The 25,387-nt window shown below is 37.8% G+C and overlaps 1 protein-coding gene across 2 annotated transcripts; it reads right to left on the bottom strand.

The window, feature by feature from the left end:
• Positions 1-9,257: 9,257 nt before the first annotated feature.
• On the bottom strand, positions 9,258-22,030 carry LOC121793069 (clustered mitochondria protein-like). Of its 2 annotated transcripts, none has more exons than XM_042191274.1 (29): positions 21,902-22,030; positions 21,179-21,400; positions 20,227-20,288; positions 19,863-20,052; positions 19,539-19,679; positions 19,232-19,388; positions 18,896-19,089; positions 18,690-18,791; positions 18,310-18,445; positions 18,061-18,189; positions 17,213-17,591; positions 16,979-17,083; positions 16,209-16,327; positions 15,822-15,930; positions 15,581-15,727; positions 14,954-15,082; positions 14,713-14,883; positions 14,483-14,569; positions 13,740-13,874; positions 13,065-13,217; positions 12,892-12,960; positions 12,302-12,460; positions 11,848-11,904; positions 11,724-11,764; positions 11,460-11,579; positions 10,886-11,195; positions 10,692-10,799; positions 10,510-10,581; positions 9,258-10,071 (listed from the first exon to the last, which is right to left on the bottom strand). In XM_042191274.1, the coding sequence occupies exons 2-29, from the start codon at positions 21,390-21,392 to the stop codon at positions 9,613-9,615; spliced, it is 4,254 nt and encodes a 1,417-aa protein (XP_042047208.1). In that variant the 5' UTR covers positions 21,393-21,400; positions 21,902-22,030; the 3' UTR covers positions 9,258-9,612. The 2 variants fall into 2 exon arrangements, with proteins under 2 accessions (XP_042047208.1, XP_042047209.1); XM_042191275.1 differs by having other exon boundaries at positions 21,179-21,392.
• Between the last annotated feature and the right edge of the window lie 3,357 nt (positions 22,031-25,387).

Raw genomic sequence — 25,387 nt, 5'->3', positions numbered from 1 at the left:
GGCAAATGAGAAAGATAGAGTCAAGAAGCAAGATCTTCAAGATAAGGCGTATAGCACTCTTATTCTCAGTTTGAGTGACCGGGTCTTGAGGGAAGTTTCCAAGGAGGAGACTGCTGCTGGTGTGTGGGAAAAACTTGAGTCTATATACATGACCAAGTCCCTCACAAATAGGCTTCTCTTGAAGCAGAAGTTGTTTACATTCAAATTCTCTAAGTCAAGAAACATCGGAGAGCAGCTTGAGGAGTTTGCCAAATGCATAGATGATTTGGAGAATATTGATGAGGCCATTAAAGATGAAGATAAGGCTCTCATGCTCCTCAATGCCCTTCCAAAGAGTTTTGAGCAGTTTAAAGATGCCATTCTCCTGGGGAGAGACTCGAAGGTTACTTATGAGGAAGTGCACTCTGCACTGAAAATGAAGGAGTTCCAGAAGACTACTTCAAAGTCTACTGATCAGATGACTGATAGCCTAAATGTGAAGTTTGAAAGCAAGAAGAAAAAAAAGTTTGGCAAGAAGAAGTCCACAGGTGAAAAGGTTGTGGAGGGAAAGGAGACAAGATCTTGCCATTATTGCAAGAAGCCCGGGCACTTGAAGAAAAACTGTTTTGCTTGGAAAGAAAGCAGCAAGAGGAAGAGAAGGAGGCCAATGTAGCGGAAGTGACTGAAACAGTGCAGACTACAGAGGCTCTGAATGTGCTTGAGGGTGATATCAGCAATTTTTGGATCATGGATAGTGGCTGCAACTTCCATATGTGTCCACATAGAGATTGGTTTCAAAATGTTCAAGCAACAACTGGGAATGTGTTGCTGGGAAACAATCAAATCTGCAAAGTGAGGGAGATTGGGAGCATCAAGCTGAAAATGGAAGATGGTTCAATCAGAATGCTAACTGATGTTAGATACATTCCAGACATAAAGAGAAACTTAATATCTCTTTGAATTTTGGAGGACAAGGGCTACATTTTCATTTCATCTGTTGGAATTCTAAAGGTGATGAAATAATCCAAGGTGGTGATGAAAGCAGAAAGAAGACAAAGTCTCTATTATCTCATGGCAGATGTCATAAAGGGATATGTGAATTTGATAGAAAATGAAAATCTCAAGATGTGGCATCTGAGGTTGGGACATGTATCAGAGAATGGGCTTAAGGAACTGGGAAAGAAATGAGTCATTGATCTGGGCAATTCAAAGGCTCTGGGAACTTGTGAGGACTGCATCTTGAGCAAGAGCAAGAAGAAGTCTTATGAATCTGGAAAGCACACCTAAACAAGGCCTCTTGACTATGCACACAGTGACATTTGGGGGCCTGCACAAACTGTTTCTATTGGAGGAGGCAGGTATTTTCTGACTTTCATTGATGATTTTTCTGGGAAGATTTGGTTGTATATCTTAAAGGAAAAATCAGAAACATTCAGTAAGTTCAGAGAGTGGTATACTGAGGTGGAAGTAGAAAAAGGGACTCCATTGAAATGTTTAAGAACAGACAATGAGATGGAGTATCTTTCTCAAGAATTTAATGATTTCTGTAAGCTTAAAGGTATAAAGAGGCATAGAACAGTTCCAAATCATCCACAACAAAATGGAATGGCAGAAAGAGCAAATAGGACAATACTAGAAAGGGTCAGATGCATCCTCTCAAGCTCAGGATTGGAGATGAAATTCTGGGGTGAGGCAGCTGCTACAGCAGTTCATTTGTTGAATAAATGTCCTTCATCAGCAATAAATATGGATACACCTGATTTTAGATGGTATGGGTCACATGGAGACTATCTGAGGTTGAAGTCTTTTGGCTGCATGGCTTACTCATAATGTTGGGCTACCAAAAGGGTGTTAAAGGTTATAGGCTCTGGTCTCTGGAACCTGGGAATCATAAAGTTGTGATAAGCAGAGACATTACTTTCAGAGAAATTGAGATGTCTTGCCTGAAAGAAAAATCTTAGAATGAAGAAGGTGACCAGGATACTTCAGTCAAGGTGGAGCTGTTGGAAGATCAACAACAAGATACTCTTGAAGTAGAAGAGAATGGCCATGAAGTTGTTGAAGTTGAAGATGATGATGAAGCTGATCAGAATAGTCTTGAGAATTACCAGTTGGCTAGAGGCAGAGTTAGAAGGAGGATCACTCCACCAGCCAGATACAGTAACTCTAGTCTGGTCTACTATGCACTATGTGTAGCAGAGGGAATTGATAGCTCAGAACCAGCAAATTTCATAGATGCCATGAAGTCCAGAGAAAGGCAGAGATGGATGAAGGCTATGGAAGAGGAAATCGACTCCTTGATCAAGAACAAGACCTGGATATTGGTGACAAGAGAGAGTTTCCAGAAGTTGGTAGGATGCAAATGGATTTTCAAGAAGATAGTTGAAGCTTCTGAAAATGACATAATAAGGTTCAAAGCAAGACTTGTAGCAAAGGGCTATACCCAGAAAGAGGGAATAGACTACAATGAAGTTTTTTCTCCGGTTGTAAAGCACAGTTCAATCCGAATACTGATGGCATTGGTAGCACACAATGATTGGGAATTAGAACAAATGGATGTGAAGACAGCTTTTCTGAATGGTGAGCTGATTGAAAAGATATACATGGAGCAGCCTCCTGGTTTCATCAAGAAGGGTGATGAGAACAAAGTATGCTTATTGAAGAGAAGCTTGTATGGCCTAAAACAGAGTAGCACCCAAATAGTAGCAAGGTCTATTGATGAGGCTAAAATGAGGCTTATTTAAGTAGCTAAGTAATCGGCTAAGTGTTTACACAAACAATATGGAATTAAACTCAAAGTGGCTTCTAGGGGATCATTTGTTGGACTAGGCATGTGATCATTTAGCCATGGAGTTCATCCTAGTGCCTTATCATCCCATATCATTAACACAAATGAATGCAAGCACTTCACTCAATAAAGCAAATCAATCCAAGATAATTTCCACAAGACATGTGATTTTCATACTCTCCTCAACTCAAGAAATCGGTTGTAATCACAACATGCTCTTTCAAATAAATTCATGCACAAATTCCATCCATCCTAAGCTTCAAAGATCAAGTAAAATCAAGCAAGATTTCCCAACCAGAAAGCCGAAGATAAAGCATGCATCCGTCAATTACTTGATTCAAAACACCTTTATCATACAATACACCCAAGAAACATGCATAAAAATCATTGAAACTCAACAAACCCCCCCCCAAACTTAAATGTTTCATTGTCTTCAATGCATGCAAAGAAGAACATAAAAAGTAAAGGGATAGAGGACTCCCCCAAACTTGGCATGATGTCCATAGTGCATCGGGTGGGAGGGTGGGTGTATATTCCTTTGCAGGTATACTTCCTCATAAGCTCCAATGTGAGTACTATCTCCATGTTGCTCCTACACGAAAAAAACTAAAACATCATAAAAAGAAATACTCAATTCATTAAAATACATCGAAGGAAAGAATTGAGTAAACAAAACCCTCGATTTATTAAGAGAAAATAATAAACTAAAAACTCATTGGGTTGCCTCCCAACTAGCGCCTTTGTTTAAAGTCGTTGGCTCGACTTAGTCTTCTAGCTACAACTCTGAAACAAAAAATAAAATGTTAGAAAACTATACAAAAATAAAAACAAAAAAATCCTAAATTAAATAACCAGTTGCCTCCCCGGCAACGGCGCCAAAACTTGATGTGAAATTTTTGAGCTTTTATATCAATGGATTAATATCACACAAGTTAATTAAATTAGCTCTAAAATTACAACCTATCTGCAAGAGTATAGATGTAGTTGTAGTAAAAGAGTGTCGAACCACAGGGAGACGTAGGTTATTTAATTCGAGATTGATAAAATAAAAAAAATGATAAAGAGATGATAAATCACACAACGATAAACAAAATACAAACTTTAGAAAATAAAATAAGAAGAAAGCATTGCTCATATATGTCTCGGGCATACGAATTGGGATACTTCGATGGATTATTACGATCAAGACTATGCTTAAGAGGATTAAGTTTGTTTTACGCTCCCTATCCGCTGAACACTTCAAGAGAATTGTATACCTAGGATAAGCTAAACATGTCTCCCAAGTTCTACTCACTAACCTATCACCACTACTAGGTCGCGTAGCAAGCTTTAGATTAGTTTCTTCAATTGTCAAACACGATAATTAGCTCATTTTAACTTAATGCCCACGCGGAAGCGCAGCAGACACTAAACCAAATTATAGATGAAAACTATTGATCCACTCGAGATTATCTCTCTGAACAAGTATCAAATCTCGAGTTCCTTGCATATGAGTAACGACCAAAATCTATGCTAAAGTGGCAATAGAATAATGGCTACAAAATTCTACCTATCTAGACGTCTCAAGATTAGTAGAATGGTTAAACAATTTATAAACAAGAATCACGCATAAATTAAACCGTAAAAATCATCAAAGTATCCACAATTCACCCTACAACATATTCGGAGCAACGAAGGAAATCTAGCCAAACATACTAAAATGAATTACACCAAAAGAACCGTGAACCGTGAACCGTGAACTCTATGGTGTTCTCGAACTCTAGATGATGGATGATCTCCCCCGAGATGGAGTTTTGGATCCCTCCTTCCTCTTCTCTCCTCTTGCTTCTTTCTCCTATTCTCCCCAAAAAAACCGTCACTGACCCCCTTCTCTTTTTCTCTTGATTTTCTCCCCAGCCCCCCTTTTTCTCTCCAACCTCTCCTTGGGAAAAGAAACTGCAGTATGAAACTGCCTATTTGCAGTTTAAATCAACCGCCCGGCCGGGTATATTTTTGCAGCTGAAAATTCACCTGGCCGGGTGGCCAATTTTGAGGACTTGCTGGAATTTTCGTATTCTGAACATCATACCCGGACGGGTGGAATTATTAGGCATAAAATACACCCGGTCGGGTGCCTCATTTTGAGAGCTTTCTGGACTCACGAAGCAAACTGGGCAGTCTTGCACAACTTTTTCACCATCTGAGCTTCATTCCTACACCATAAAACATACTTTTGCAAGCATCAAACTATATAAATCATGTAAAGTTAGGGGAATAAAAATGTACAATTTGATTCGCATCAGAGCAAAAACCTCAAGATGATAAGGAGAGGAAGGATATTCCTTATGCCAATATAGTTGGCAGTGTGATGTACACAATGGTGTGCGCACGACCTGACATTGCTCATGCAATTAGCTCTGTGAGCAGATATATGGCAGATCCTGGGAAGGTTCATTGGCAGGCTTTAAAGTGGATATTGAGGTACCTAAAGGGATCTCAAAGTTGTGGTATTCTGTATAAAAGTGGTTATGATAATAGCAAAGAAGCTGCAATAGGATACAGTGATGCAGATTTTGCTACAAACCTTGATAGCAGAAAATCTCAGACTGGGCATGTATTTACTCTTTATGGATCAGCTGTGTCTTGGAAGTCAAGGTTGCAGTCAGTGGTGGTTTTATCTACAACCGAGGCAGAATATATGGAACTTACAGAGGCTGTAACGGAAATTTTTTGGCTAAAAGGGATTCTAGGTGATTTTGGTGTTCTTCAAAAGGCCATAACTATCCACTGTGATAGCAGCAGTGCCATAAGCTTGACAAAGCATCAGATCATCCACGAAAGGAGCAAACATATTGACATCAGATTTCATATCATCAGAATCAGCCACACTCAATGAAGCTTCAAGTCCTTGACAGCAGAAATGATTAAGGGGAATTAGTTATGAGGAGCTATCCGTTATTTCAGTTACAAGAGTTGAATTGGAGTTGAGAAGCTTAGATATAAAAGGCTACTCATCGGATAAACAACACACAAAGAGAATTCAAGAGAATGAATCATCAAAAGAAGTCGAGTTTTCTTCTTTGAGTGAATTGAGAGAGTTGAGAGAAACACTTGTATCATCTAGCTGAAATTGCATCTTTCTTGATTGAGTTTTCATAGAATAAATTGCGTGAGGATTAGCTAGTGTTGGTGAGAGTGTGCAACTCGTTCTTGAGCTTGAGTGTTGCCTTGTATCTGTTTCAAAACCGTGATCAATATAACCTCCATCTTCTCCCCGTGGATGTAGGCTCAATGAGCCGAACCACGTAAACCCTCTTGTGCTCTATTCTTGATTGTTTGGTTGCTGCATAGCAAGTGTTTGATAAATTGTCTGAGCATGTGTGCTTCACAGTTTGATCTTCATTGCGATCTTCATCACAAAGTCAATACACAATACCAAACCCAAATCAAATGAGACCCATCTTTCATTTGGAGTAGACGACTCCCTTAAAAATTAGGTTTGCTTGGATCTGGTCAATGTGCTTCATATGAATTTGGAGAAGAGGGTTTGGTGGAGATTTGCTGGGATTAATTATTGACTCGTGGTTGATAGAGGACAAAAGCTTCAAGACTTGGCGGTTAAAACGGTTAGGTACATTGCTTCAAGATTTGGTTAAGGGCAGTTACTTAGCCAGTTGTGGAGTTGGGATTGAGGGAGCTGTATATAAACTGATTCGAGGAAGTGATAATCAGTTAGCATAGAAATTAATTTTATTCCATCAAGAACTGGTTGGAAACTTGGAGTGAAGAGAGTATCGTCATTTCTTTTAGATTGCGGTTTCTTGAGAGAAGCAAGGAAGAAGACATGCTCAAACAGAATAGAACCGACAGTTTCAGAACTGGAACCGAAACCAGCGCGGTTGTTCACAGGTCTGATTCAGGTTCAATGAAATGCAAAACCGAAACCGTTGATTCAACGGTTAAACCAGTGGTTCAAATAAATTTTTTTTAAAAAAATTTCATTTATAAAAATTAATTTTTATACTTAAAAATTGATTTTTACAAATAAATAAATACAAGAATTTCATAATAGCTCATATTTATTTGTTGGGCCTATGAATTCTAAGAAACCATTATTGGTTGTTTCTCTTTTATAGAAACATCATTTAATGTTTTATGTTTCACTTTCAATATGAGACAAAATATGTTGAAATATTTTTTTATGACTACATGTTTAGAGCATTCACCTTTTACCAATGTGGGATATAAAACTTTCATTTGTTTTCTACTTTTCTTTATATTTTACATTTTATTATTCACTATTTTTATCTTTATTTTTTTCTAAGACAAATTTATAAATAATAATAGCATCAACTAAAATGGTTTAATTAAATTTGAATGTTGCATGTTGCTCATTATTTTTTATATTTATAGAATGTGGACGTGTCCAAATAATTAGATTTGAATGTAGGTATGTTGCTCATTTTCTCAATGTATTGATTAAAATATGAAAAAAAAACAACAATTAATATAATTTTATAATAACGATAAAAACAGATAATTAAGGAAAATATGATTTGTATAGCAATATAATACTATAATTTTTATGTTTATATATTAGTAGTAGACTAATAGTATGATTTTTTATAATAATTATTGTTTTAATTGATGTAGTATAATTTATATAAATAAAAATATGGTCATATGATATGGCACGAGAATTAAGATAAAATTGGTGAAGTGAGAGAGAGGATGAGAAGTGAAATTAAAATAGTGTTAGTGAATAGTGGAACTCATATTATTACAGTGGTAATAAATTGGGATAATTTTCCATAAATGGATATGTCTATATTTTTATGGGACGGACGAAAATGGAAAGTGTACGTATTTTTATGGGATGGGGAAGTATTTGAATATATTCTTGATAGATAAGAATAAACATGCATGATATGCATAATAATTATTGATAGATTAATACAATGCAACTCCATAAATCAATCTTTATTTATGCCTCACACCAAAAAGTTGTAAATAGATTCATCAATCGCATACCAGTCCACATGATAATAATCATCCAACTCCATAGTATCAAGATCAATTTTTTCCGGCAATGTAACTGAATGAAAGGGCGCTTGAGAGGGAAGATTGACATTCACAGTCATAAAGACCCGGTTAATCGTGATCCTTATTTCATTCAAAAAACATAATCAACTTGTTTTGAATATATCCAAGCAGGAGATGATCTGACATTCTCAGCAGGATTCATGATTTTTTCTGCATTTGAAGTTAGTTCCACAACAGTGCATAAGTTGTAGAAACATTGAAATATGTTTTGTTTGAATATGAATGTAGAAAGAATAGCATCAGAAGTAGCAACTAATATTTAAGAATAAAAAATAAATACGTATGAATACAAAAAACTAGGGAAAAATTCAATTTTTACAGTAACCTCCATTAAGAGTTTCCAAAGTAAATAAAACTGAAATTAAAGGGAAAAGACGGTCAAGAATATGTTGAAATCGGTGGAGTTATGAAGAACACGGGATTCTCAACTCAAATTAAACAAACGAATAATATAAGTGGAAAAAGAAAATTAAATGAATCGATAGCACACCGATGGTGGTATAGACGTTCGTCTTGGAGCTTGGCGCACCAAACAGTCCCTAACCTTCCTTGCCAAAAATGTGTGCGAAGTAAAACTGTAGACAGAGAAGAAGCGAGAAGCGCGAAATTTTAACGATTTTGGTAAATTAATTTGTAGTTGGACCTGCGATTCACTAGATTTACGGGAATGCCATCCCACTTAAAACTAAAATACTGTAGTACACCTCCAATTAAAGGAAATTAAAACCGATTAATAATTTTATTGTTAGTCTATAATGTGATTTTTGAGATATATATATAAAATGGTTGAATGAATCGAAATTAAATCCAAGTCGTGATCCAATTATTTGAGATTGGGTTACGAGAATTACCAATTTGAGGTTTGAGATACTCCTACTAGTATAAAATACTATAAAGATTAGCAGCAGTTATAATTTACTACAGTTTAGTAATCATGAAGTAACATAGTTTAGTTTAAAAGAGGCAAGACAAGTCAAATTAGTATCTTTAATTGTAGGTATAAATAATGAGTAGTTATTTTAATTGAAATTGAAATATTAAATCATGAAGTTATGTTTTTTCTCATTCAATTTTTTCCAATTTCAAAATTTAACAAGAATTTACTAAACTTTATAATTGAAATAGCTATTAACATTTAATTGTATACGAGCTTATACATAAAATAAAAAAAGAATATGACTTCAACACAATAAATAACAATTAAAAGTTTGTATATAAAATTCTATTTATAGAAATTTAGAAGTATGAGTTCCAAACAAATACCAGTATATACACTACACACAAAATTACAAACGCAACATAGAAATATAAATATGCTTGATCAACATACGTCATCTTCCTCTTTTCACAAACCTACAACAAAGCCTATACCTTTAAATCCACACAACCATCTGCATGCAAAAGAATATAATCTCTAAAAATACGGATTTCATTCTCTCTTCATTCTAATAGTAAATCAAATCTAAACATAGAAGATACGGACTTCCAAGATTATGGAAGAATTCCATAAATATTTCATTACAGAAGAGCTCTTATCTGATGCAGCTACAAATAAATACTTACATTTCTCAAACAACTGCTGAGAAATCAATCCTCTCTAGATGCAAAACTTTCATAGAATATTTATTAAACTTTGGAAGAGTTTCAAATGTATCTGTAAACTGATCATGCTTCAAAGCAGAATGTATAACTCAATTGCTGGCGTGAAAATTCAGGCTGACCAAAAACTACACCTAACAAAAATAATCAAAATGTAGCCAGGCTCAGTTAGATGACTCAGCAGCTGCTGATGCCGCTTTCGCTTTGGATTTCGTTTTCAGCTTCTTGGCATCCAAAGCAGCCAAGCCCGTGCCTAATCCAACTGGAGCCTGATCTTGCTGACCTGACTTGGTATCATGACCTTCTGAACTTAAAACTCCGTTTGAGGATTGGTTGGTTTCTTTCTTCCCTCCATTTGCAGCCTCGTTTACAGCACCATCAGATGGTGGTGGTGGTGGTGGTGGTGGTCCAGATGGTGAAGCCTGTGCAGGACTACCATGCCTGCGCACTAAAAGAGCTTTTGCTGCTGCTTTCTTCTTTGCTCTTTCATCCAAACCCCTCGCCCGAGGAAAGCTTTCACCAACCCCAACACCATTGAAAGCTTTCTTTCCAGCAACATTACCATTACTAGAACTCCCAGCAACTGCAGCAGCTTGAAATGCTTGTAGCAGGTCTGGATGGGCCTGGCACACATAAAATTTCAGCATAGTCATAATAAATGCTCGTGTGATCTCAATAACTGGCAGAAACCATGATGAATATGTACCCAAGAAAAAATTCTCCTACATTTATGTTGAGTTTATTTATAAAAGCTCATCAGGCGTTATATTACAAGTTGTGCATTATCGTTTACTTCCTAGAATTCTAGTAGAGAATGGTTAGATTTACAAGATACAACGATCTTTACATAGATTTGCTTACAAGCTCAATAATAGGATCTTATCTTTCTTATCCAAAAAAAAAACTCAAAGCAAAAAATTAATCTATCAAGTTGATTTTTTTAGTAGGAAGTTAGAAGTAGATTTTCTCTTTTGACAAAATGAAAATGAATACTTGTTTCATCTTAATCTTTGTAGAAAGTGACATGAACACTGAGAAAGGAATCAAAGGATGATGTGTACCTTAATTATATCAATAGCCTTCTGAGCCGAAGTTGGATTCAAAGCCTGTCCTTTCTGCTTTTGTGCATTCACCTTTAATTGAAACAATAGTTTATGTTATCTTGAAAGGTAAGGATATATATTCGACTAATAGAAACAAATAAAAGCAAATGACATCTTGAATAAATAGATTAGAGTATTACTTGCAGTTCACGCATCTTGAAAGTTTTCATCCAGTTCTGAGAATCCTTCGTACGAGAGTCGTCCTCACCAAGTTGTTTGAGAAGAATATCATATGTTTTCTTTTCGTGCTGCATATCAAAGATCAAGAATGTTAAGGGTTGTTACATACATCATAAGTTTCTACAGATATCAATCTCTGGAAGTTGGCGTTTACCTGGTGAGAAAGCTTAAAGGCTCCCATACAGTTGAATGCAATTGCCAAAGCGTGATAACACACTGCAGTTTGAATATGTTCCTCTCCTAGCAGTCTTTCATTCTTTTTCAGTGCCTCTTGCAAGTACCTAAGGGCCGTATCCATCTTCCCGATATCTTGGTACATCATGGCGACATTTATGAAAGTAGCAGCAACATCAGGGTGATCTGGGCCAGAAGATAAACCTAAAAGAAGTAATGCCCGTGACATATGACGCAATGCAAGTTCTGTCTGGTTAAGACCATGGTAGAAGAGAGCCATGTTCCCATAACTGCAGAAAACACAATGCTTTAGCATACATAAGATCAACCCAATACTAGAGAGACTTTCAAAGATGCCATTGCAGCAAAATAGTCAATAGACACACATGAAAAAAACAGCCCCCAATGTGGAACTTTTTTCTTGTCACTCGTCATAATAGTGTGAATCACTATATGACATTACTATGAATGAAATCAAGCCAAGATATTAGGCACCGACAATAAAACTAGGGCACAAAAAAATATATGAAAGGAACAGGGAGAATGATTTGTGCCTGTGAGCAGTATCAGGGTGGTCCAATCCAAGGCAGCGTTCATTTATTATAAGTTCCTTGTGCTGTTGCATTATTGCTCCAGCCATGTCTCCAGCATGATACAAGACCATAGCCAAGTACCTGAAGACAGAGGTGTGCAGTAGATTAATTAACTTATAAGCCTTGAAGTCAGCTATCATAAACCCTTCCAGTACCATGTAGAATACTCGTGACAGGTACAACATTAACCATGAAATCAACAGAAACAAGTTTTAAGTTAACTACCTGCAACAGTTTGCAACCTCTCGATGCATCGGACCAGTAACCTGCAATTTATTTGTTTGTCATTTTAAATTGGTCATACATTCTAAGAAAGAACATGGAAAGAGTAATATAGAATATATCACACCTGCTGAAGAATTGTGAAAGCTTCGGAAAATAGAACATATGCCTCACTAAGCATTCCCTGAGAAAGCAATGAAGTATCATTATATTATTTTATCAAAATATAATGAACAAAAGTTCTTAATCAAAAATCATACACCAAAATTTACTACACTGTTCGGAGACTAAGTTGCAAGTAATATTTTCTTGGTCCCAACTCCTAAGAGATAAACATCCATAATAGCATTTCAAGCAGATAAAAAAGGAGAAACATTGTACTAGTATACTTCCCAATCCATATAAAGATAAGCCCGTAAATATGAATTATAGATTATTCTGAGTAACCACACTATTTCATAGGGACCTCAACAGAAAAGATGAATGCATCTTATAAGCACATCCATATGAATTTGAGATGATTGCATTGAGAATAAAATTCAATTGTCCATATAAGAAAGCTTAGTAGAAATGTAGCATACCTCTGCTAGTTGAATTTTGCCAGTTTCAACGAGATCTTTAGCTTCTGAACAGATTGGAATAGAATGTTTTACCACTGGTTGCACATTCAGTATATCTGAAACTTGGAAAGGTGTGGCAGCACTGAAATCATACTTGCGAGCAGCAATGGTCATTCCAACCTGATCAAAGAGGTAAAATATGTAATGATGCAAACACCAAAACACATAAGGAAGCCAGCAACAGTTCTTTTGTCAATTGAATGCCAAATTCTGGCATTAAGAAATGACATAGAAATAGCAACTCAACAGAGAGGTATACAATATGAAAATAAAATTCCTCCCAATACATAAAATAGCCTGTTTATCCTGGCTGCTTCCTCATCTTAGACACAGAATAACAAGGAAAAAATAAGGAACCACCCAAATAATCTATAAGCCCACAATAACAATAGCAATTTGTGAAAACCAATAAACCAGAGTGCTTAATCATTTTTTAAACCACATATTACAATAGTAAGCTAAAATTACATCTAAGGAAACTAATTTAACGTTTACAAAGGATGTCCAAGACAGTAGTTATAGATTTCAGAGTTTATTCGACAAAAGATTACCTTTTGGCAAAGATTTCGTATTACTGAAATTTTCTTCACCTGGTTCCTTGCTTCCTCCGGCAACTCAAACTGCAGAAGATATAGTACAATAAAATACAGACATATACATATATATTTATTTAATTATTTACCGACAAAGAATATAAATGGAGTCAAATTAAATAACAAGAAACCTGGTATTTGAGTTTTGCAAATTCCTGAATATGAGCCCACAAACTTTCTGTGGTAAAGCTCAAAAACAATGACTGCTTTTTTGCATAGCTTCCACTTTTTGCCTTAGCTTGTGCTTTTGAAGACTTTCCTGAAGCATGATGACCTGATTGACCCTATAAAATATATATAGTACAGATGTTGGTCAGTAGATGGTGGAAAATAGACTAGTTTTGCCATTTTGGACCGTCCACCAAAATTAGACTAATTCTAAAAATGGAAAGTTTTAAACCAATGCTGAACCCTACACATCATTCTAAATGCGGACCCCACAATCCACTAACACTTATTCCACCACAAATTCTCCCCCTCTTCTCTTACTTTACCAATTGCGCATTAAAACCAGTGCCGTTTACAACTTTGTCAATTTTTTGTGGATGGAGGGAGTAGTAAAGATTCACTTTATTCAACATCAGAATGAAACTTCGGCATGATGAGAAAGGCCTTCTCCTGTCTCAGTTCATTTTGTTTACAAAAAACATTCTCAGTCCGATGCAACGTCGTTTTTTGTGTTTGCAATTCAATTTAAACTAACACGAAACTGTAAAAGTGTAAAACTAAAGCAAAAGGCCAAAGAAGAAGAAAGATTGTAATCTTCAGCAAGATATACAATATAAATCAATAAACCACATTCATACCTTTTTGTGGCTTTTAGTGTGCAGACTGTTTGCAACACCTTTGGCCGAAACGACCTGAACCATTCCAGTAAAACAGTTGAGAAAATGTGAGATTGCATGCGCAATATCGTGATCTTCTGCGTCTCTTAAGGCATCCTGAATACAGAAGTGGAAAGCAACTTAGTTTAATGCTTAAAAAATTGTACATAATATGGAAGATAGTTTTATCTAACAATCTTATAAGTTATAGCTTTAAACACACAAAAAAGAGTGGCACACTGCAATGTATTCAAGTAGAAAGACCAAGAACTAACAAAACTAACTGGGAGTAGCATCTTCAACTAGCAAAAAGAATGTCATACTACCATGTATGCAAGTTATCGGCATGCATGCAGGATCTCCACAAAACACCAGAAGTATTAGTCTAGCAAGTTCCGTTGCATTTATAGCTCATTAATAACTCATATGATCATATCTCTCAAGAATATGAATATTACAGCATCAGAAGATATAAAGGCAAAAATCGACCAATGTATGTGTCATTTTCATAGTTGAGCCAACAATTCTACGGACCAACACCTAGCATTCAAATATTTTTTAATATTTATTCAAAACTGATTTTTGTATTATCAGTAACAGTTCCTCACAAAAGCTAAGGTTCAAACATCTTTAAAGTTTAATTTCAGCAATTGGATAATGGACAAGTAACAGCCAAATTATATGCCATCTAAAAAACATAAATTATCTCACAAATTGTTATTCACCTTGATAACATGCTTAGCAGATCTGATGACAATTTCATTGGAACAAAGATCCCACAAATGAGGCATGTGTCTAGTCCCTTCAGCTACCTGTAACACCAATTAAAGCATAGTCTCATTACAGGTTTAATTATAAAGGCCTTTTAAGTTGGTAGGTAAAAACATGAACTCCAGTTTCAGCTACAGACATTAGGATACATGGGGATTACAAATTATTACAAGTTTGGCCATACCTGTCCGATATACCGAACATTAATGCCATGTGCATGAAGTGCTTCAGTCAAAGTTTTTCCATCCATAGGTGAAACTTCAAGGGTGCAAAGATCATGTATGAATTTAGGCAAGGCAACCTCTTTAAGATATAAACTTGCTTTCCGCACATTTTCCTCATCTGCAGCTATCTCCTGGAATGGTGCAGATATTAACAAAGTTCCAAATGTGCAGAGTAGCATGTTTGAAGGATCAATAAGTTACCTCAGGATTCCCAGCTAGCTTAAATTCAGTAAAGACATTAGGATTGAACAGTATGTCCTTGGTTGCATCTTTTTTATTGGAGTGGCAACCACATTCTTGAATATTCTGTTTTACACCATCTTCGGTATCCTGTGAAAAAATGGTCATAAGTTTAAGGTTTATGCACAAATAAATACGCAAACCAGGAAGCTGGTTAAGCTGGAAGTAACTCATTAAGCAGACATGTGAAAGCAACAAGTGGTAGTAGGATCCACTAGTTCATGAAGAATAGATCATCCCAATCATTGTTGTGGTGGGAAATATCAGGACCATCTTAGTCACCATAATCTAAAGGAAAAAGTGATACTTTAAGAAAAGCTAAATTAGTGGAGTAACAACACACCCAAAATACAGGCTGCTTATCTGTGGTATAGATGCTAAACTATGCACATCGAAAATAGAGGCAAGCCAGTCCAATTTAGTGATAATTAACATATCCTCAACAAAGAATACTGGTGGTGTATTAGCATGTAAAATGCTTAAGATCATAAGGAATTATTGTATGAAGAGCCAAGGGGGGACAAGTCCCATTTGTAAAAGCTATATTTCAGTCAAAGCATCTACAAGATACTTTTTCACAATGATCACCTGTAACTGTGCATCACTTGTCGCTGATAATGGATTTTCCTCAGATTTCACAGATTCTTCTTCATTGTTGGCACCCAAAGAATCTGAAGTGACAGTATTCTCTTCATGTGATTCACATCCAGAGCTTAATTTATCACCTGCCTCAGCCTTTTCATGCAAAAAGGAACAAGGAATACTATGAGAATACAAAATGTTCAAAACAATTTTGACACTGATACTAGAGTGGAAATACAAGTCTTACATTGCAAAAGGTAGTTATAAGTTCTTGCCTCAAAATACAAAATCTGGAATCAGGGCCGCTGTAGTTTGCATCACGAGGAGTGACCCTCATCAAATCCAGAAGATAGTGCCTGCAACAGTACGACGTAACAGCATGAAAATACAAACAGCTCAAAACAAGGAATTAAAATGCAACTAAAATTTGCTTCACAAATTCTACAGACACGTGATACTTAATGAGGGTCAGAAACTGAGGGCAGGTGGAACACTTTTTGCCTCTAACCAACATATCTACTAATTCAAACAAGAAAGCAGGATGGTGTAATTAAAGAATGTCTGCTTGAGGGAACTTTCATTGCTAGTGAGGGCTAATAAGAGAATTCACTTACCAATCTGAATTTAGTGTTACCTGTCATCGCTGCCAACAATGCCCTTACACTCAACAGGAGCAGCTAGCTTGACAGCATTACCAGATCCGTCAAGCACAGTGTGCTCCTTTAGATGAAGGCGTTTAGAAGCTTCCAGTACCTGAAAGATAATTTCAATAAAGTACTACCCCAGGAAATTCTGAATTTTCACAACATCTGTTGGTAGTTGAGACCCTTAACAGTGAAAACGCCCCTTGATAACAAGGTAGAGACATCAAACTATCAACTAGAAATATTGCCATAAGTAGAAGCCAATTGAAATTCATTGTCTACTGATACGGAACTTCTCAAGTCCCCTGAATAAGGGGAAAACAGTGAAGGTAGACCACCTCAACATTAGAAAGAAGGTAAAACAGATAAAGCACACATGTGTAACCCTGAGTAGTTTCAAATACAGATAATAATAATAATAATAATAATAATAATAATAATAATAATAATAATAATAATAATAATAATAATAATAATAATAATAATAATAATAATAATAATAATAATAATAATAATAATTTGTCCTGTAAATAATTAACAAAGCTGAGAAAGCTACACATGCATATAATATCGTCTATGGAATATATATAAACATTCACAGGGTTGAGTGCTTTTTGGAGTGTTCGAAAGTCATATTTTCTATTGATTTCTTTTGCAGGGGTATTTTTGGTGAAGGAGATGATATTAACTTTTAGGTATAGCAAATTCAGATTAACAAACCAATCTCAATAGACAAAGTAAAGGTGCAGCTCATGTCTACCTTGGTATGAAAATCTTCGCTCCAGCAAATTTTCTTGCCATTGTCAACAGAGCCATATAGAAGGGAGTCTGATTTATCACCTTGGAGGATTCCAGGCAACACACTCTAGCAAGATGAGTGAAATTATAAGCAATAAGTAAAATCACAGTTCACGGACAATACTGACACAGAAGTATGAAGCGGCTGATGCCTCATAAGAAACACTCTGTTAAAGCATATGTCTTAGCACTGCACCTGTGCTACCACCCTGTGACCTCTGTAATCAATTATGGCCATAGCAAGATTGTATAATCCAGGAACATCAGCTTCCTGGAAGGCCTTCGTGCCTTTTAAATCATTATTAGCACTTGCATATGTGGCTTGCTCACTCTCAAGCAACTGAGCCTCTGCAGGCACATCGATGGATGTCTGAGTGCCATTCACAGTTCCTGCAAGTGGAACAGAAGATCCACTCAAACCTGCCCGTGAAAAAATTTCCTCATTTTGATCAGAAGAATTCTGCGAGGGGGATGTGCTTTCAACTTTAGGGAGCTCTTCTGATGCCCACCTTTGGGCTAACTGCTCAAGATCCGCATCAACAGCAAAACTGAAGAATATGTTGTTATGGACATACCTGAAAACAAATAACAGACAAACATCAGATTAACACACTAAACGCTAAGTTATTACAAACATGTAGGTAGCTGAGAGGGCAGAAAAAATTAAATGTGGAAAGGTGAAAGTTGCAAAAGATCATTTCAAAAACACTGTTCTGAAGAAGAAGAAAACAGCATGCAAACATAGAGGGGATCCACCAAGTATAGGTAAAGGAAACAAAACAGCAGGCAAACATAATGGTCAGCTGAGCCGTAAGAAAAGATCCCTGTTGATACTCAAACTTTTTATTTATTTGGTTACGTTATCAATCAAAAATTCAAAATAGTAGCAAATGTCAATGATTAGCCACAAAGCCTAGAGAACTAGAATCACGTAACAAAAGGCAAAGCTGGAAGAACAGGCTGCATGACTTCATAATAGGGAATAAATTGGAAGTACAATCAAATTATAAAATTGAAAATTTTAATATATATTGGCTAACTGACATGTGAAAGCATTCTGGATCTGTTGGATTAATGGGTGGGATGCATCTGCTAATCACTCCAATGGCACCGCTAGTTGCAGCATCGACAAAATCAGTAGTAACTTTGTAAAGAGCTCTATCTCTGAGTATCCTGCAATATAAGGGTAACAAGTAAGATAATATTTTATGATGGGTTAGTGGGTTTACACAGACTGACAGACGACACTCTTGACTGGCAAATGATGTACTATAACGGTATAAAAAGGTAGACCTTTCCTGATGGGTAGCATGTGGAAATTCCCGGCAAGCCTGTAACTCTTCATTCCAATCTCTTTGCATCCCAATCAATTCACTTCCAAAAGAAAGTGTCAGAGAGTTTTCCGCTCTAGCTGCATCATGTTTGTGTTCTGAAATTAAAAGCATCCATGACGCAGTTATCAATACAAGATAAATAAGGATGCAAGGAAATAAGGAGAAGAATGATCATTTGTTAAGGGATACAAAAGATCTGAAAACCGAGAACAAATATAAATTGATTTTAAAAATTGCAGACATGCAGCACCTCACAAACTCAAGCATATGACGGCATCTTATCTGCTACTCATGAGCCATGACTTTCATAGATTGTGGTAAGGTATCATTTGTACTAACCTGGCAGAGGATACAGGCCAAGCCACGTATTTGGTGGCAACAGAGATTGAACATTTTCAAAGGGATGTGCCGAGGCCTTTCTCTCCAAAATTTCACGGAAAGCTTCGGAACAAACAGCAGCATGAGTGATTTATAATAACCAAGACAATTATGACATTTGCAAGCAAATATAATAATATAGTTAGATACCATATACTACTTGTTACCTTTTTTGAACTTAGAACTAATCTTTTGCAGAAGACCAACAAGCGTTGTTGCTTCTGTTGCAGCTTTGTTTGGCCTTGGGTCGAGAATATTCCCAGCGCTGGAGTTAACATAAAAAGTTTTTGTTGTTCCTGTAACGCAATATTTATTTCCTTCCAGTGTTGCTACATCCAAATAAATCAAGTCGCCCGAAAGCCTGGCATAATCAGTATAGAAAGTTAGAAGTAATCAACCAACATATAAATCAATATAGTCAAGATACAGCACATGAAGGGAAGGCCATGTAATTCAGAAAATTGAGTCATAAATATATGAAAATCATTAGGAGTGAGTACAACCTTCTGTAGCTTGGAGGTGGATTAAACGAAGAGAATACAATGCTTTCAACACATCTGATCTCTTTGGAAGGAGATGACAGCAAACTATTGAGTGAACTGGTAACATTCTCCATAAAATCCAAGTTATCAAGTTCTGGCACTTCAGCTTTCACAGCATCTATATGCAAAAATAGGTGAAAGAAGTTACATACCTGCTCCAAAGCAGAATTCGCATTTACATATCATATACTTTAGATACTTTGAAATATTAAGTACATGAAAGAAAAAAGGTCCTTCAAGAGCAGATATCTTGAAACAAATAACAAACCTGCTTTATTATTAGCTGCATTTTGGCCAGTTTCGTGTTGTAATGCAAGTGTTGTCGATAATGAAGAATGCATGGTCAAAAGAGAAAGTAGCTCCCTTGTTCGATGAACATGAGCTCTGATGGATCGATCATCATATAATGCTACAAAGGGAAAAGCACAAAAACACATGTATTTCAAGAGTTAGCCCCTCTTAATAACATTTTAATGACATGACTGCATAACGCAGCACCAAGCGAGAAACTTTATAATCATGACATGTTTCCAAAACAAATCACTATTTGAGTATTTACTCGCAACAACTGACTAAAGTGTGTTAAACATACCAGCAACCATTTCCAAGAAGCAGCTCCCAGAAGTAATGTCTGCAACCTCAGAGATCTCATTGTAATCTTCAAGATGGTGAGCGGAACCTTCTTTTGTGTGCAGTAACAAGTCATAGCAAGTCATAAAACATGTCTCTGGGGCATCAAGAAGAAACTGCCTAACATCCATTACAGAATCTCCTGGACTTAACTATAAAAGCCAAATGGTTGAATCAATGAAACAGGAATTCAAATAAAAGAACAAAGTAGTAAAAGATTTTCATATCATATGATTGATGAGTAGTAATATTCCAGTGGTGCACCATAGAAGGAAAATCATTTGGACTTAGTACAACCTTTTGGATCAGCTATGAATTCAACTTACTTGCAACTCAAGCTTCTCTCCTCCTTGTGTTTTCACAGGAACAGGATATAAATGAACCTCAGCTGCCATGGATGGATAAATAGTCATTTAGTATAAGCTGACGTGTGGTAGATGCATAAAATGTTAATCTATGTATATTCTTCTTGTGTGTACTTGTAAATTTGCATAATCAAAATTAACTGCAAGGAGCATTCTCATCTAGACAAGAAAATCAAGGAAAAAACCAATATCAAACAGACCATTCTACCAAGCCAACTAGAGGTACAAGTATTATTTCTAACGGCTGACAAAAAATACATAAAAAAATGCAACGAACACGAATAAAGAAAGGTCAGATACTACAAGATAAGACCTCAGAATCTCAAATAACAGTCGATTATATACCACAAGAAAACAGACAAAGGAAAAAGAAGCTTCCTGAAGATGTTAGGTTCATCATGACAAAAACTGCTAGTCTTTCCTCAGCAATGTTATACTTTTTGAGTTAGGCAGAAGAGCTTGCACCCTTTAAACAGGGTGCTACTTTTAGGAATACTATGTTTATCTCATAATCAAAATGAGACTTCCAAGCTTTACAAAACTCACTAACAGTCCACAGAGGCTAAGAGAAAGGAATGTGATCTTGCCCATAAGAAAGTCATTGAGCATCAATGTTATTAACATTACAGTAAATGTCATGCAGCCAAAACCAGCACAATTCAGAAGTTGAACACACTGCTTCACATAACCACTACTGATGGTATGAGAACAATGCGAAGATAAAACTGAACATAGATCATTAGCTGAGGGACATCCGAGACTAAATGTAAATGATTATATCGCCAATTCATGTATTTGTGAAACTGATAGACTGACCAACAAGAAATAGTCTGGTATGAGATTTATTGTTGAAAAGAATAAGTGAAACTGCAGTCTGCAACTGCTGACTTAAAAACCAGAATAATGGTCCCACCTTGCTTCCCTTGAGGGTGCTCTGATGCACCATCTACTTCCTTCACCTCCGGATTTGCTTCAATTGTTTCACTCAAGCTTTTATCTCCATTAGCCTCTGAAGCGGAGGAGCTTTCACCTAAGGGGGCATCAGAAAAGACGGGCAGTTCTGTTGGATTCACAGCACTTTGCTGCGACCCTTTACGGTTCTTTCCCTTATTCGACTTTCCCGCCATCTTTGACCCTTACAAAGGGAAATAAACACTAGTAATTAGTAAAGGAAAACCAACAGCGATTTATCATATTCCCAAAAGACACAAACATGTAACAAGTTCATAGAAGACAAAAAAAAATGGGGTATTTCTTCTACAGCTGGGTATAATTCACGCAGGGTTTTTCTCATCCATGCATACAACAGTACCAAACCTTGACACATACTCACTTTAAATAGGAATCGCAGTCAAAGCACAAAGAAAATGATTTAAGTTCTCAATGGTGGTCATGGAATCGGCACCATTTTGAGATGAGTACTGAGTCAAATAGACGAAATCCAGATAATAACACAGACAAAAGAAAAAGAAGCAAAAAGGCTGTGTAACTTCCAGCTAAAAAGCTAGCAAAACACGGAGCACAGCCTTCAGTCTAAACCCAAACAGCCAAAATGTGATGCAGACCAGTAACGCATTAATAATTGTATATGCATAAAAGGATTTGCAGATAGGAATCGGAGAAATCTGAAATTTACCCAACGGAGGCGAGAATCGAATTGGTTGACAGAATCAGAAAGTTGCAAAGTAATGAAGTGGGGTTTTGGTTGGTGGCTGAGGTTTTGTAAAATTAGGGGAGAGTGAGGTAGCTGTAGTTTGTGAGAGAGAGAGACTAGGACGGCGGATTGTTAATTTCTTCAGACAAATTTATACTCCCTAGTCCCTACTGTATTTTTTATTTTCTTTTTTTAATTATCTCCAAAGCATTTTCCTATATGCATGGATTACTTAGAGCATTCACATCCGTGTTCTTGCCAACGAGCACGGATGTAGACTCGAACCCACTTTTACTCCCTACTCTTAGGCCATCCATAATGGGGCGCCCTAAGGCGCGTCACGTCATCAGTTTTATCCTCCTACCCCCACCTGCAATGGGGTGCTCTAAGGCGCGCCATATGCATTTTTTTAATTGAATATTTAAATAACTAAAAAATTTGGGAAAAAACTTCATTTCATTTATAAAAATTAATGCATTATAATAGGAATTAAAAAATACGCAAACTCAGCGACGGCGGTTACCGGCCCACACTTCTTCAATCATGTCGTTCATGAGCTGAGCATGGTCTTATTGGTTGCGCATTGAGGCCTGTCTAGATAGAACCTCATTGAAGTCCGGCAGTAATCCTCTAGCGGGGGGCTCGGTCGCCGTGCTGGACGAGCTAGATGCACCGTCATCATCGTTCCACTCGGTGATGCTCCCACCTTCATGCTCGACTATCATGTTGTGCATGATTATGCACGCATACATGACATCGGCGATGACTTCCTTGAACCAGAGACGAGCTGGCCCTTTCACAATTGCCCACCGTGCTTGGAGCACACCAAATGCCCGCTCGACATCCTTCCGCGTCGACTCCTGCTTTTGCACAAATAAAACCCTCTTCTCACCAATTGGGCAGCTGATCGTCTTCACAAAAACAGGCCACTGTGGGTATATGCCATCGGCCAAGTAGTACCCTATGAGGTATTAGCGCCTGTTGGCAGTGAACTCGATGGTCGGGCCGTTGTCATTGCATTGCTCGGTGAAGAGGGTGGATGAGTTGAGGACGTTAATGTCGTTGTTCGACCCGGCGACGCCGAAGTAAGCATGCCAGATCCAGAGCCGATGGTCAGCGACGGCTTCGAGGATCATCGTCGGGTGGCTGCCCTTGTATTCACTAGTGAATAGGCCTCTCCACGCCGTCAGACAATTCTTCCACTACCAGTGCATACAGTCGATGCTCCCTAGCATCCCTGGCAATCAGTGGCAGTCGGCTTGCGCAAATATGTGTCGTTGTAGGCCTCCACAACTCCCCTACAAAATCTACTCAGGAACTTCCGGTCTGTTGTATCCCTGACGTGGAGGTACTCGTCGAAGATGTCCGTCGTGGTGCCGTAGGCCAACTGACGAATTGCAGTCGTGCACTTTTGCAACGGTGTAAAGCCGGGTCTGCCAATGCCGTCTTCCCGATACGTCATGTATTCATCACGTGACGACAACGTCCGGACAATGCTGAGAAAAAGGTAACGCGGCATTCTAAACTGGCGGCGGAAAATAGTCGGTCCCCACCGTGGTTGATCGGCAAAATAGTCTGCAATCAGACGTTGGTGAGCTACCGCATGGTCACGTCGGACAGACGTCCGGCGTCGAATAGGCCTGTGGATCTGCTCTGCCGCCGCTGCCACCTCCTCGCGCTGCATTTCGACTAAGCATTCCGCCATGGCCTCTTCAACGGCTGCATCCAAGGCTTCTGAGGTCGAACTACCTAACTTCAAGGAACTATAACTAGTGGTGTCGTCGTCGTGGTTCATTTTGGTATGCGAGAGAGGTAGAAATGTGAGAGATGAGGGAAATGAGAGAGGCGAGATGTTCGTATGAACAAGTGAATGAGAAACGAGGTTTAAATAGACAAAATTCGGAAAAAAAAAAATCAAAAACGCGTGTCATCGTCCGCGCCCATCGTCCGCCTAGCCCACAATGGGGCGCCCGATGGCGCCGATGATAGGCCATCGCCCGCGCTTCTTCTGCGGACGATGCATCGGGCGTGGGCCTAGGGCGCGAACGATGGCGGGCACCCACAATGGAGGCATCGTCCGCGCTTCTTCCGCGGATGATGGCATCGGGCGGGCCATCCGGCGCCCCATTATGGGTGCCCTTAGGCAATAGCACAACACTCACAACTGTGCTCTTCCGCAAGGACATGCTCAAGGGTCTCACATTTGAATAAAAATATTTCCACAATATTAAAATGCATTAAAAATAACCGGAATAATATTACAAATTACAAAAAATTTAAAAATTACATAATTAAAATCCTAAAAATTAAAATTTTCATAATTAAAGTCTTAAAAATTAAAAATTACATAATTTAAATCCTAAAAATTAAAAATTACATAATTAAATTCATCAAATTAAAAAAACCCACTACTCGTGGCCGAATTTTGACCAAATGGATGATGAATGTGTGTATTTATAGATGATTTTGGGATTAGATTTTTAAAAAAAAAATCAAAAAAAAAAATTCAAAAAATGGTAATAAAATCTGTATATTTTGGGGAATCAGATTTTTTTTTTTAATTTTTGGTATTATTTTCGATTTTTTTAAAAAAAAATGCCAAGGGCCAATAGAAACGTGCCATGTCGCCCTGCTCAGCGGCACGGACGTGCTCTATGTATCGAGCAGAGCCGTGCCAGCGGCGAGAGCGCAGCAGCGAACAGCGGGTGCCTTGCCGCTGGTACGGACGGACGAGCCAAACTCACCGTTGCGGATGCTCTTAAGAGCATCCACATCCGTGCTCTTGGCAAGAGCACGGATGTTGGCCCGGACCCACTCTTAATAATTTTTAACTCACTGCTCTTCCCCAAGAGCACAATACCCACATTCTTATCCATACACTTCCAGACTCAGTTGATCAGGAGGCTCTGTGTTCGCCTCCGCAGGAAAAGAGGTTAGAGATGCAGTGTTTGGGATCAGTGGTGATAGTGTGTCCAGGCCGGATGGGTTCACTTCGTTGTTCTTTCAGTCGTGCTGGGACACTGTTGGGAGGGATGTGATTGCAGATGTGGGAGACTTTTTCAGTGGGGCATTTATGCCCCGAAGCTTTACGGCGACCATGATCGTCCTCATTCCAAAGAAGCCTAACCCGGTCACTTGGGGAGATTTTAGACCGATCAGCCTCTGCAATGTCACGAACAAGATCATCACAAAGATCCGTGCCTCGAGACTTGCACATCTACTACCCCTTGTCATTACACCGAATCAGAGTGGGTTCATCAAGGGCCGCCTACTTAGCGACAATGCTCTTCTGGCTCAAGAATTGATACATGACCTGGGGAAGGAGCTCTCGAGTAGAGGGAGATCGCCCAATTTGGCTCTCAAGCTGGATATGGCAAAGGCGTATGATAGAGTCCAGTGGTCGTTTCTACTCAAGGTTTTGGAATCGATGGGATTCTCACAAACCTGGGTGGATATGATCAGGAGATG

Source organism: Salvia splendens, chromosome 2 (assembly GCF_004379255.2).
Source record: "Salvia splendens isolate huo1 chromosome 2, SspV2, whole genome shotgun sequence".
NCBI classification, from domain to species: Eukaryota; Viridiplantae; Streptophyta; class Magnoliopsida; order Lamiales; family Lamiaceae; genus Salvia; species Salvia splendens.
Note: the sequence above shows the minus strand (reverse complement) of the source record. Positions and strands in the feature narration are given on the sequence as shown.